General features: G+C 46.9%; 1 protein-coding gene across 2 annotated transcripts in view; it reads left to right on the plus strand.

Moving 5' to 3' along the window:
* Ptprg (protein tyrosine phosphatase, receptor type G) overlaps positions 1–14613 on the plus strand; it is a 685269-nt gene that overhangs the window by 579553 nt on the left and 91103 nt on the right. For both annotated transcript variants that reach the window (XM_013346852.2, XM_026779901.1), the window contains exons 9-10: positions 8790–8974; positions 13561–13669. In XM_013346852.2, coding sequence (XP_013202306.2) covers positions 8790–8974; positions 13561–13669 — 294 coding nt within the window. The remainder of the gene's footprint in view (positions 1–8789; positions 8975–13560; positions 13670–14613) is intronic.

The following is a 14613-nucleotide window of genomic DNA, read 5'->3' on the forward strand; positions in this document are numbered from 1 at the left end:
GTGGGTGGGTGGGTGGGTGGATAGGTGGATGGATGGATAGGTGGATGGATGGATAGGTGGATGGATGGATGGATGGATGGATGGATGGATGGATGGATCAGTGGATGGATCAGTGGATGGGTGGATGGGTGGATAGATGGATGGGTAAGTGAATGGGTAGGTGGGTGGGTGGGTAAGTGGATGGATGGATCAATGGATAGGTAGATGGATGGGTGGATGGATAGGTGGATGGATGTGTAGGTGGATGGATGGACCTTGCTATAGTGCTGTCGCAGTCAGAACATTTGCTGTTTATCCATGCTAGGTTCTCTTATAGCAGAAGCATATTCAGACATTTAGAGCATGTATCTGCATCACTCCCAGAACCCGCAGCCTGAGAAGCTTCTTCTACCATAGACATAATCCTCGCGAATTTGAGTGTTCATTTCAAAGCGACTGTGAGGGCTTGCTTTGCTGTCTCAGAGATCAGCCTTGCAGCACAGAGAGGAAGTGCTTGTTCCCAGGCACCACTACTGTCTGTGCTTGGGAGTATTGAGCCAGTTCCGGTAGCAGGTGCCAGGGGCTGTCAGTCGTTTTCACGCTTTATAAATATTACCTAATTACTTAATCCTCTCTGTCTCCAGGCAGGTAGGCAGAACTGGAGCTTCGAGGCCAACTTAGCAACCCTCCTACAGCTTCTTCTTTCTTTCGCTCGCCAGATAAACCTGCTCTGACGTCGGCTTAGTCATGTGGACACTGTGGTGCTTTCGAACAACTGTGTGGAAATTAATAAAGGCCAACAGTGTCCTTCCTCCCAGAGCAATGGACTTCCTCTTTCCGGTTAGCTAGCAGTTGCTTCTCGCGAAGCATGGGGCTCCCGGATTGCAGGCATCTTTCAGGGTCTGCAGAGGAACATAGCTGGGAGACTTAATGTATCTCCCCACTCTTCCTGCCAATTATTCCTCAAGCCTCCTTGAGGTGATTGTGGGTGCTATTCTTTAATTGCTGTGTAGGGACATGGGCAGGACCCCGACTGTGTCATGACCTAAGAAACAGCCGCTTCCAATGCTGTTGAGGAGTAGAAGGAGCCATGAATGCAGCTTGGACACCCTTGTGAGGCTGACTCCCCATTCATTCTTTGCTCTTCTCCGCACACCCGGGGGCCTTACGGTTGTGGCTCTGATCCTGGGAAGCTTGTGTGTGTGTGTGTGTGTGTGTGTGTGTGTGTGTGTGTGTGTGTGGTGTGTGTGTGTGTGTGTGTGTGTGTGTGTGTGTGTGTCAATTCTAATGCATTGGATTGGCTTGGACTGAGATGCATGCCTTGACTACCACGTTTTGGATCTCTCCTTATACGGAGGAGGCACCGTTTAACCGAGTACTGTCATGTGTTAGCAAGGACCCAGAGCCATGTTTCTTGGCTGGTACCAGGAACAGCTTCTCAGAAGGCATAGGCTGACGTCATAGGCTGAGCGCTTACAGCTGTTGCCAGCCACAAAGCCTGAGCTCCTCAGAACATGTGGACTTGTTTGTTAGATCAGCCTAAAGTCAGAGGTAGCTCAGTCCCTTGTGTGTTTAGGATTGGCCATTTAAAATAGGGTTTCCCAGAACCTACTGCCCATTCCTAATCTTGACTCTGTACAAATGATCCCCCACTTCCAAACTATAGCTTACTCTAATGAAAGCCTAGCTAACCTGCCTGGGAGGGTCACATGTAATTTTTTTGTCATGTCTGGTGTGAAAACTTTAAGTCAGCTTGTAGGCTGTTAGACTGTCACACAGAGCACTCCTTTGGCTGCTAAAGGCATCTTTGGACCTCTATTTTGTGTGGCACAGCTGTTTCTTCACATCTATAACATCATCCTAGCAGTAAGAAACAAGAGGCCAATCTTCAGGAACCCCAGCACAGATCAGGGTCTCTGACAGAGATCCTGTTGTGAATCCGTATCTGAAGCAAGGTCCATGAGATGGAGGAAGGTTAGAGCCACCACATGGAAGGGCTGCTCAGTTAAGGTGGAGCTGCTCAGTTAAGGTGGAGCTGGTCCACGTTGCTCTTTTGGCTCGATGTCAGTATGTTCATGGTAACGGGAGATAGTTTCCCAGAGTACGTTAAAGAGATCCAGTCTTATACTCAGGACTCAGTGGTTTGTTTGTTTTAACTGTGGCTTGGAAGATGGATGATTCTGATTTCTGCCACCTCCTTTAGTGTCAAGGCAAACAATGCTCCTTCCGGTACAGGATGTGGACACCTCCCATGGTCATTAGCTTTCAGAAGAAAAGGGACATCATAGATAAAACAGACTCCAGAGCCGGCAGAAGGGGCTGGGGAAATCCAGAAGGCGCAGTTGGAGTTCTGGAGCACAGGATGCCTGCTCTGCCTCCCGGGCAGCAGTCACAGTTCTAGTGTCTGCAGGCTTCTGGTTGTGGTTCAGGCTGGATGTGGCCAGCCGGTGCTCAGCAGAACTCAGGGTTTTAAATAGTGGCATACGTATTGCATCAGTTACTCTGCTATTGCTGTGGTAAAATACCACAACCGCGCCTCCTAAGCCTACCCAAACAACACCACCAGTTAAAGACCGAGCACTCAAATATATGTTTGGAGGTGTGGGGGGGGGGGCATTCTCTTTCAACCACGACATGTCTTTGCTTTCTAGTGAAGCTTCACTTGCAAGATTGAGCAACAAGGCGTTCACCATTAGACTCAGCACTTGCACCCATCCTGGGAGCATTGCTGCCGTTTGCTGCCAGCGTCTAAGATGTAAAGACATAGGACATCTTAGAGATTGGTGAAAATAACAGCATTCTTTTCATCCAAGTCTGTGGTTGCATTAAATTCGCTCCAGTCCTTAAGGAGCCCCGAGTTAAGAACTTGATTGTGCAGGCTTGCTGATGGTTATCTTTTTCCCTGCCAGACTGTGATCTCCAAAATGTTAAGACTTACTCCAGCCCATATTCATTGTTTGAGAAAGTGAAAAGAGAGATCCTGTTAAGGCTAAGTCTCTAAAATAAGCTAATGGGGAAACTGGGAGCTTCGTAGACTCATAATAGGTATCTCCTATGTCAGCCAGAGCAGCACGAGGTAAGGGCCATGGATGCTCAGTGATTTGACCACGTGTGTTTATTGCTTCCCTGTGATGGTTTGAAGGACCAGGACTTGTACATGCATTTCTGACACAAGAAGAATGTCAGTTGAACTGCCTTTGGCTTTAGAGGGACTCACAGGAGTTTGAAACTGTTCTGGAGATATTCTAGAGACTCCCCTTTGCTTTTGTTACTAAGAAAGGGCGGCCTGAAGGGACGCATGGATTCGGTTGCCCTGGATAGCATTATGTAATAGTAAGCCCATGCCCAAGTGCTGTGTTTGAGCAATCTATGTTTCACGCTGATCTACAGTTGGCCCCTCGCCTCAGATGTGACACTCCGAAGTGGTGGGGGCCTTAAGAGGAGATCCCTGGAGTAGCCGCAGACGCTTGGAGGTTACACTGACTTTCATCAGAGCTGTTTGTGTAGCTTACCTGCGGCACAAAATGAGCAGGGCTGGGGTCAGGAGAGACTTAGATTGACTTTTGTGACCACTGGGGAAATGTCCTTGACACTGATGTAAAATCAGAGGACCTCGGGTGCTCAGCCAGAAGCCTCTTCATTATTTAACGAAAGCTGGAATCGTAATTAAAGGTTATTCAAAGTCAAAGCAGGGGTCCTCAGTGCTGCGAGGGAGTGTCCTGCTTGGAAACCTGAAGAGCCTTCAGTCCCCAGCTAGCAAGGCTTGGAAACCTGAAGAGCCATCAGTCCCCAGCTAGCACGTCATCAGGCCCTGGGAAGGGAAGGGCTGCTGTCAGAGCCACCTCACAGGGGATGTTTGTTTAGAGAACCGGGTGGGGCACCTCCTGTTTGGTTAAAAGGCTTTGATTTTTATACAAAGGGATGTGCGAAAAGATCCCAGTTTGCAGTGGCCGGCAGTAGGAAGGAAGGATATGAAAGCAGGCGCCTGCCACTGTACTGCTGGCTTTGAGGGTTCAGGCAGCTGAGGATGAGCGGGCTGTGTAGGAGCGGTAGGGTGTGGTGAATGTGAACGCACCTATAGTCTAAAGGAGACCATTTCTCCGCTCTTCTAGCTCCCCCGATTTAAACATGAGACTTATAAGTAAAGGTTATGGGGTCTGAATGTCCAGTGGGCCTGAGGCTTGCAACTGTAGTTCATTTACCATGTGCCCATCACCCCAACCCAAGAGGTTACAGCATGCCAGTCACACTCACCCCAACTTTGTGAGGGTGCAACATGCCCGTCACACTCACCCAATCCTATGAGGAAGCCAGTACCAAATAGTGGCCCATCATACAGTTAAAGAGACAACAGAAGACAAGAGCCAACATCCCACGCTTCAATATGCCAGCTTTTCCAAACTCTCCCGTGAAAGCATGTACGGTTTCCAATTCCTTCCTGGGCTTGGAAGGGAGACCTCATTGATGCTAGGGTTTCCTAGAGGCACAGGCACAAGGCCTTCCCCGTCTCCCTCAGCCTGGACTAGGGCTCACCGCTTCTGTGGACAGGATGTGTTTCCCGAGTAGCAAGCATCCCCTTGCTGAGTAGACAGCATCTCTGTACAAGCAGAAATCTTGGATGTGGCGGCAGGAATGGACTGATTTTGTAGATGGGAGTCTTGCAGAAACAGCACTGTGGAGCAAAATCTTTTCTCATCAAGGATGAAAGCTGTGCCTGTGCCCAGGAACCTGGTGAACAGTGATGTGCTCCCCTCCCTGAGGTCCTCACAGCTCAGGCAGAAGCATGGGGAGTGAGCAGGTGGTAAGGAAGGACAGAGGGATATTGAAGACAGACAACCAGTAAGGCTGGAGCAGAGCTGGCCAAATACAGGCAAGTGGGGAGGAGCAGGTAGAAACCTGGAAGGCTGGAAACGGAGGTCCGATCAATCACACAGACCTGTGGACTAGGGAATGGCCTAGGATCTTAAGCCACATACCATCAGCTTGCTTGCTGTTCAGATACATACGCACAGCAGCCATTGCTATGGCTCAGGCAGTATATGGAGCATGACCCAAGAGACACTGACCACACCGTACTCTAGTGGGGAAGGCCGATTGTTCCAGATAGCCAGTGAAGTGGCAGGGTAACTCAAGGTGAGCGCTGCCAAGGGTCTAAGCTCTGTGGAGAAGCCACCTGTGAGCTGTGCCTAGCATATAAACAGATGTGTTCCTTTGCATGGGGGACACCTCACCCACAACCAAAGTTTGTGTGACATAAACTGAATGATAATGCCTTCAAGCAGCACAGAAGAGCCAAGAGTGAGACCCAGAGAAATCATCCAAAGCTGAAATTTAAGACCACTGTGTGCGTTCTCCTGGACACAGCCACGCTCACATTCTCACTGCCTCTGCTGCTTTGTGCTTTGAAGGCAAGAGAGACCACTTGACTTGCAAAGCCAAAAATATTTCCTATCTGCCCTTTTTATAGATAAGAATGACAGGCTCTATCCTGGGTTCTTCTGATATGGTGCTCCTCTGCAGAGCCCTCTTCCACATCAGCCCCACCACATCCCCCTTGTCCAGAAACCCGCTCTCTCAGAAGATGCGAAGCAAGCTTGGGAATAGAGAATGGAAAGAAGCTTCTGTACTTGTTGCACTTTTTCCAAGCCAGGGACTGTTGGGAGGCGGGCCCCTCAGGCAACATCTTCTTACCTTTGGCCTGGTCTTGGGCAGTCTAGGGCAAGTATGGCTCTAGAGTGACCCCTTAGCTAGAGAAAACCTTTGCTAGTAGGTGGTTCTGTCTCCTGAGAGCTTAGCTCTGTAGTTTGTAACTGGTGGGGGATTCTGTACTTTCCACTCAAAGCAGTGGCATCTAAACTCCATTTATTATAGGCGCAAGCGACTAGCTACGACATCCACTTACCTACAGACCTTACGCCTTTGTTCTTCTTGTTGGTCTGTTTGGGGTTTTGCTTCATTTGGCTTTTGAGACAGGGTCTGGCTGTGCTGCTTAGCCTGGTCTCAGACCTGAGAATCCCCTGCCTCATCCTGAGGATGTCTGTGCTGGTTGGCATGCGTGACCACGTCTAGCTCTTTCTTATTTCATTTTTTCCTCACATCAAATTATGTGTAATCCTCTTTGACCTATGCAGAAAGAGATAGATAATCTACCAGACATTGGATTCTAGGATGTTAGCAACGGTTGTCTGAGGTTACAGTAATATTTGGGGTGAATCTTAGAACTTTCTCTTACTTTTGTGTACTGCATATTTCAAGAAAACATGAGTCATCTTCATCTACATAGAAAAGGCCAGACGTTTTCGTTTCAAAAAAATAAATAAGTATGGTGCATGTGGGTGCTGAGGGTATTTATGTCACTGTGATGTCACTGCCAGAGAGATGTGCCCCTGACAGCTCACCAGTAATTGTGGCAGGGGAGTTAATAGCTTAAGAACATAAGGAAAAGAAGAATGTAGTGGGAGGTGAGAGATGTGGAAATTAGGTCATCTTTGTGGTGTATAGAATATTCCCAGTAGATAAACCTGGCCTCACTACCAGTGTTAAGAAGGATGGAGATGTGGCTCTCTGCTCATTTCCCCCCTCCCTTTGTGCCATCTTGAGAAACAGAAGCCTAGTAAGTTGAACTCTTTAAAGGCAGTACCTTGTCGCCCCCTAGTGTTCTTGTTCCATTATGTCACCTTTGGCCATCCCAGCAGTCTTCATAGTCTGTATTTGAAATCTCTGCTCTGGAGGGAAATGCGTGGTGGCTTGGTACCCATTCCTCGGGGTAGGGGAGGGCATTCTCCAGGGCAGTGAGAATGTCTCATCAATCCCCACTTCTTCCTGTTGAAGCCATGCAAAACACATCTCTCCAATAGAGACAAGGAGCCTCTTGCCAGGCAGGGCTACAGCCAAAGGCAGCCATGCCTCTCTGCGGGAGGGTGACCATTGGCTTCAGAGGCAGCCTTAGGTTTGGAGTCTGGGGTGGGAAAAGAGGTGTGTGTCTCTCGGTGCTCTGTTTGGCACATACAGCCTCAGACTTGCCACTAGCCCAGTCACAGAGCTGCCGTAACATCCAGACAAAGCTCTGCCCCTACCCCTGGACAGCCCTCCCCCTCCCTCTTGGGACTCTGTTTTCATGGGACCAAATGAGTCTTTGTCAGAACAACTTCACCTTGCCGTCAGGCCTGAGGCTTTTCCAGTGGTTTCCAGGTGCTTGTGGGAGAAAGGCCTGAATTTTAATCTGGTTCTCCAGGCTTCTCAAACCTGGACTATTGCTCCTGGGTCCCTTCCGTGGACTTCGCTTCTTCCCCAACCCCACCCAGGTACTCTTGCTCAGCACTCAGTTGAAAGGGCCTTCCTCAAGGGAGTCAGCCCCCAGCAGAGTCTCGGCCTTCTCTGGAGAGTTTACAAGACAGTGGCATTTTCCTTCCTGATATCTGTCCAGACCTGTGTCCAATACCAACCTTACATAGGCAGTTCCCCGAAATCTTCATCTCCCCTTGGCGACTGAGGGAAATCGGCCCCGAGGAGGCATTTGTTTAGGTCCAGGGACAAGTTTGGCTGTGCCGGTGAAGAGAAGGGTGGTACTCTCGACTGTGCAATCGCTGTACACCTTCAAGAGCAGCGAGTGCCCCAGTCACCCCTCTGCAGACTGATCCACAGCTGTCAAGTCTGTAGTGAGTTGGCCCTAGACAGATGTGGCTCCATCGCATCGCCTAAAGCTTTCCAGCTACACGAATGGAAAGACACTCACCCTCAGAGGAAGCCATCTTTTTTGGGGTGCCTTTGCTTTAAAGTTATTTAAGGACTGCATTGCATGTATGCATTAATCTGTTTGCAATAAAATTTCATATGCAACTATAGTTAGCTGGATAGTCATCCAGTCCAGTGTCTTGGCTTCCTCAAAGAGTCTTTCCTGAGGGCAAGTCAGGAGAAAGCTTTATTAATAAAGGGTAACATGAGAAGCATAGCTCTAAGTGATCCTGAGGACAAGGGGACAAGTTTGAATATGGATATTGTATGAGTTAATCCTGTTAACCTGACTGCTGCTTTTTTTAGGTAGGATAATGGCTGTAAGGTTAGATGAGAGAATGTTGTTGTTCTTGAAAACTGCAGGCCAGAGTGTTTAGGACTGAAGTAACAGAGTGTCTACTTAGTTAACAGTGTGTGTGTGTGTGTGTGTGTGTGTGTGTGTGTGTGTGTGTGTGTGTGTGTGTGTGTTGGGGGTAAGCATGGTAGTTCATGGCTGCACTCCCAGGGCTTAGGGGACTAAGGCGGTAAAACCGTAACATTAGGGCTAGTCTGGACTATATAGCAAGTCTGTGTCTCAAAAAATAAAAAGAGATGGGGAGATTGCTCAGTTAGCAAAATGCTCACCTTGCAATCGTGAGGACCGGAGTTTGAACCCCAGAACCCATCTTTAAAAAAATAGAAAAATTGCCTGATGTGGTGAAAACTCCAGTGCCTGGGACCTCAGTGCTGAGCAGGTGGCCCTGTTCTTGGAAAGTTCCAGGCCAGTGAGAAGCACTGTCTCAAAACTGGATGATGCCGGAGAAAGGACAACAAGGTCGTCCTCCTCCTCCACACATTCACACATGCAGGTGAATACTTGTGTGCACACGTGCACATATGCGTGTCCACATGTATGTGCACACACCCATGCGCAGTGGGTAAGTAAGTAAATGAAGACAGGAAAAAATAACTGATACGGAAGAGAGTGTGGGTGGCTGGGGGTACGTACTTCCTGAGAACCGTTTCCCGGAGTCAAGGGGCAGACATTTGAGTGGCAGGTGGTGCTGCTGCCCATTCATTTTTACCTGTGTCTCCAGTCTGCAGCTCTCCACCCATCCACATGAAGGTGCAGCCTCTGAACCAGACAGCGCTGCAGGTGTCCTGGAGCCAACCGGAAACCATCTACCATCCGCCCATCATGAATTACATGATCTCCTATAGCTGGACCAAGAATGAGGATGAGAAAGAGAAGACTTTTACTAAGGACAGCGACAAGGACTTGGTAAGGCCCCCTGGGATGGAGGCCTCTGACGGTACACAGAGAGCGCATCTCCTCCTATAGGGAGAGAGGAGATGGTGACAGCCCCGAGAAGCTGGCAGACCAGCTAGCCTGGTGTACAGAACAGTGAACAGGACCGTGTCTCGAGAGAGAGATAGAAAGCAAGGACCACAGCTGATAATTGTCTTCTTCCTCCACACATATACTGCAGTGTGTGGATGCACGGACATGTCACACACGTTTTCCCTTTTTAACTGGCTGCTTTTCATTCATCCCAAACAAGCCCCTTTCTTTCCAGTCAGGTTGTTATATGTATTAGGCATGTTACGTAAGTGCACTGTGGGTCATGACATTTAGTGCATTTGAGTGTTACTTCTCACAATTACCCCGCGTCCAATTCTATCTCCTCGTCTTTTCTGCACACAACTCTGCCTGCTGCTGGCCAGAGCCCTCAGGGTCCCTCATGTCTCATGCGTCTCATGTGTCATGTGTCTCACGTGTCAGTATACATTCTTGTTGCCTGATGAACTCCAGAGCCCAGGGCACTTTACACTCTGTTCTGTTGGAGCTGCTGTGACATAATCTGACCTCATGTTGGCCACACAGACCAAAGCCAGCATCTCTTTTAAATGTACATGAGTATCTGGCCTCAGACGCCCAGCAAGGCCCTTTGGGCATCTGCTTGTAGAAGCTCTTCTCCCTCATTGTAAACCATTCAACACGCATGAGTCTTTAAGAAACTCAAAGTGACGCATGTGAGTTTGAAAGCCTTGCTGCTTTATTGTTAATCAAAGGAGGCCCCAGAATAATGAAGCCTGTAATTGTATATGCACATGGAAAATGCTTCTCCTCAGAGTGGGACTCTTAATGACTTGCCACTTTTTTTTTTTTCCTCTCAATAGAAAGTCCTCGGTGCTCATTCAATCAGTCATAGAATAATACTTTTCATATTCCTTTCGATGAAGATTCTTTTGCTTCATTGTCATTTATCTTTTCAATTCCCCTACTAGACATTGTTATCTGGGTCGCATCAGGGAACACAGAGCTTCGTGAAATTGGAGAGGGCTGTATTGGAAGGCACCCAAGGTCACTGTGTGCCTTAACCTTTCTCTTGCGCACGGGAGTCCATCAGGGAATCCTTCCCTTCCTGAAGTCAGGCCTGTAGTAATCTGCGGAAATCATCTAGGCGCCCCTTCTGTTTCTTGTTCTAAGTGGAAAATAATTAAATGTGCAGGGAGGAAGAGACGCTGGCTTGGAGTGAATTCTAGTAAATTCCATCTAGATGAAGTGAAGATTTTGCTGTGATTAGAAGATGGGACAGAAGTTCAGGGAACAAGGCATAAATTGGATTCAGAAAGCAAGATGGGCACAAGACTCTGCTTTGACAGCATGTTCCATTTCACAGGGATTCATAGAGGCTTTTTTTTTTCTCCTATTGAGACACACAAAATTAAGTTTCTTATTTCTGCCACATGCCGTGAGTGCTGACTCAGGAGAGTGCCCTCCTCTAGCTCACGGTTCCTGCGAGGCTTGGCCAGCCTCCTGTCCCACACATTCATTGCAACCCTGTGTTGGTGCTCAAGGCTTTTTCTAAGAGAATGGAGTAAAGCCTCAGGAATGTGACCTCAACTGTAGACAGCGGTTTCTGTCCTGCCCAGTCCTGACGCTGTTCAGTCCCAAAGAAACACATAGAGGCTCGTATTAATCATAAACCATTTGGCCTGTTAGATCAGGCTCATTATTAATTAGGTCTTACAATTTAAATTAACCCACAATTTTGTCTGTTTAGCCACAGGCTTGGTAACTTTTCTCAATGAGACGTTCTTATCTTGCTTCCTCTGCGTTGTGCTGTCAACTGACTCCCTACCTTTCCTCTTCCCAGAATTCTCTTAATCTAGTCATCCTGTCTATACTTCCTGCCTGGCTACTGGCCAATCCGTGTCTTATTAAACTAATATGAGTGACAAATCTTTATAATGTACAAGAGCATTATCCCACAGAATTACCCCTTCCTTTCTTTTCAAAACAAATACTCTGAATCTAACCTCCTTTGCTTAGCTTTTTTCCTGACCATTGTCCATAACAACTTGTAAACAACACTCTAAACAAAGACAAAAATCTCTAATCTATTTTTTGGGGCGTGTAGGCATAGTTTTATAGGCTACTTCCTACTGACTGGGGGCACTGATAATTTTAGGAGGACCCAAAGAAAATTTAGGATTAGGGTCAAGTCCTGACTGGAGTATTCTGTGTGCCTGGATCATATCAGCCAGCAGCCTTGAAGCTGTTCTGGATGCAGCACTCAGAAGAAACTGCAACAGAGGTCCTCTGAAATATTAGATTATCTGGGCCATCCATTCCCGTTGGAAATTTTTTTTTAGGGATCTTCCTCTATCAAGCCTTATTTTCTTAACCCAGAATGAATCCACAGCCTTTCATTTGCTATGGAAACAAAAGCAAAACCTCTCCTCCAAGGTAACATATCTTTTGACTTAGATTTTGAAGTCAAGGTATTTTTAAAATCTATAGATCTGATTAATTCAGCAGCATTTATAATCAAATGTCTTTTAGCAGCTGTTGCTCCTTCCTCAGCAGTCAGACAATTCAAAAAGAACACAATAACATACAGTATCCAGATTCTCTATGGATTTTCTATTTTCACATAGCTTTTTTTTAACTTTATTTCTTTCATTTTCATTTTTATTTTTTGAGACAGGGTTTCTCTATATATCTTTGGCTATCCTGGAACTCACTCTGTAGATCAGGCTGTCCTCTGTGGCCTTAGCACATCTATGCTCTCTGCTTGCTGCCGGAAAACAGAGCCTATCAGAGACAAAACGGTTACCAAGAAGCTGCACTTCACTTTGTTCTTGTCTGTCTAGGATCCTTTCTTTCTCTTTTTTAAAGCTTTCTCAGGCTTTATGTGGAAATTCTTGCCAAACACCATTTGTAGACGAAAGTTTTTATCCCACCTGGTCCCACAGCTGTTCAATTCCAAAGAAACACACAGAGGCTTTTATTAGCTATAAACTGGTTGCCCTGTTAGCTCAGGTTTATTGTTAACTAGCTCTTACAGCTTAATTAACCCATAATTCTTGTCCATGTTTAGCCACATGGCTTGGTATCTTATCTTGCTTCCTCTGTGGTGACTGACTCTCTGCCTTTCCTCTTCCCAAAATTCTCTTAATCTGGTCGCCTTGCCTATACTTCCTGCCTGGCTACTGGCCAACCAGCGTTTTACTAAACTAATATGAGTAACAAATCTTTACATTGTACAAGAGCATTATCCCACAGCACTTAACCCCACCCCCCCCATTCCCATCTGGAAGTTGTTCCCAGTGGTAGCAACCAGTGTTGCCATGACCACGTGCTAATACCAAACTAGAGGATTATGGTGGCTGTGCCAGGAGAACCCTCATAGTAATTCCATTCATACTGGCTCGGAGTACACACGTCTGCTAGGAGACCTGTCACCCATTAGATGGAACCGTTGGAGACTAGTGGCATTTCCTGCTTGTTTTTCCAGGAACAAAACTGCCTGCTTTGTAGGTATGTTCCATTTCCTCGGTGTTAAAGGCTGTGGAGAGGAAGCGTTGAGGAATGGTGGTCAAGATGTGGCTCGTGATGTCTGATGACAGTTGACAAACATTTTTCTAGAAAGGGCCAGGCAGTAATTATTTTAGGCTTTCAGGTCATATAGTCTGTCAAAACACTTAAACTTGTCAATGTTTCAGTGAAAGTGTACAGAGTATGCGTGCATGCACAGACATGTGCGCGCATGCACGCACACACACACACACACAATGACCTTGTCAATGTGCCAGTGAAACTTCATAATAACAGATGACCTGCCTGATCTAGCATGCAGGCTGTAGCTTGTCGATGTTCAAGTGAAAGTAACCATACAGAATACACACACACACATACACACACACACACAACCACAAACAGAAAAACAATGGCCATGCCTGTGTGACAGTAAGAGATGGCCTGCTGGATCGGAATGCTGGATCTGAATGCAGGCCATAGCTTGCTGGCTCTGGCTGCTGCTCTCTTCAATGTTCCCAAGAGCAGAGTTTGCCTGGCCTGTGTTACACAGCGCTGTTAGGTGGCTGTGCCTGTCCACATACTAGCAGAAGCTAAAAGGCATTTAGTGCATGTTTCAGGGCCACGCAGCTAGAGAGTACTGTGGCAAAGTTGCGTCTTGTAAGTCTGTTGATTTTGTTCTTTGTGCGGAGGGCTTTAGACAACAACAGCAACAACAAGAAAACCATCCAGGCAGAGAATTTTTTTTCTAATTTTCTAAAACTGACATGGCTCTGGAGTTCTTTTCTTTAATAACTGTGGAGGTGGTTGTGGCTAATAATTACAATTTCTGATGTTTAGTGATAACGACAGAAGTCAGGGCTTTGAGAGCAGAAAGGCTCAAGACCTGTCCCAAGCTATGAACCAGTTGCTGGTAATTCTTTAGTGTTGAAGCAGATTTCTCCCCACAAGGTGGGGACTCTGGGATGCCTAGGTTTGTTCTTGGGTGAACCGCATCTGTGAGCTCAGAACCAACTCGGTACCTTCTCTTCCTTCCCCTGCAGAAGGCCACCATTAGCCATGTGTCACCTGATAGCCTTTACCTGTTCCGAGTACAGGCCGTGTGTCGGAATGACATGCGCAGTGACTTCAGTCAGACGATGCTCTTTCAAGGTAAGGCTGGTTATTGTCTTCGTGTCTCCCACTGTCCCTAACGCTGCTTCTTTCCTCAGGGACTTGGTTCATAGAGGGTGTAAGCCGTATTTAGGGAGCTCTGGTCGTTTAGGTCTATCTTTGGGGTTGGGAGTCTCAGAGGCCAATAGAAGGAGAGGGAAAGCAGGGCTGTCTTTACATGGCTTTATTGATGTGTTCCAGCTGTGCCTCTTACTTAGATATCCAGCAGGACTGATCTTTGCCTTTTAAGAACTGGAGCCCAAGATATATATATAATATGTGTATATATATAATTTCTAATTAATTAGTTTTGATATTTTCTGACCAGGTTTTTCTGTGTAACAGCTCTCTGTCCTGGAACTAGTTCTGTAGACCAGGCTGGCCTCAAACTCCCAGAAATCTCTGTCTCCTGGGTGTTGGAATTAAAGGCGTGCGCCACCACCACCTAACCCAAGATAGAAAATCTATCTGTCCTTCCAGTTTTTAAGCCACACAGAAAAGTCTCTGTGTAGTATTTTCCCAGTCTGGAGATCTGTGTTCTGTGCTGCCTGGGAACCTTTAGGAGGATCTAGGGCCAAAGTGACGGTGAACCAAATGGAACTTTGCCTTCATGCATTTAATGGAGTCATTTTTCTAGAAAGCAATCAATACAAAGATTTCATGAATGAAATATTGAAATCTTATTTTATTAACTTATTTTATTTTGTCGGTATACGTGTTTTATCTTCACGCATGTATTTGCACCACATGCATGCGGCACTCATGAGTAAGGCCGGGGGAATGTAAAGATAACCTGGAGCTGCAACAGACACCTGTAAGCTGCATGTACGTGCTAGGACCCGAACCCAGCTCCTCTGCAAGAACAGCAAGTGTTTTTAACAACTGAGCCATTTCAAACTCCAGAAATGTTAGAACGATAGATAGATGGATGGATGGGTGGGTGG

The sequence above is a fragment of the Microtus ochrogaster genome, chromosome 6 (genome assembly GCF_000317375.1).
Source record: "Microtus ochrogaster isolate Prairie Vole_2 chromosome 6, MicOch1.0, whole genome shotgun sequence".
Classification (NCBI taxonomy): domain Eukaryota; kingdom Metazoa; phylum Chordata; class Mammalia; order Rodentia; family Cricetidae; genus Microtus; species Microtus ochrogaster.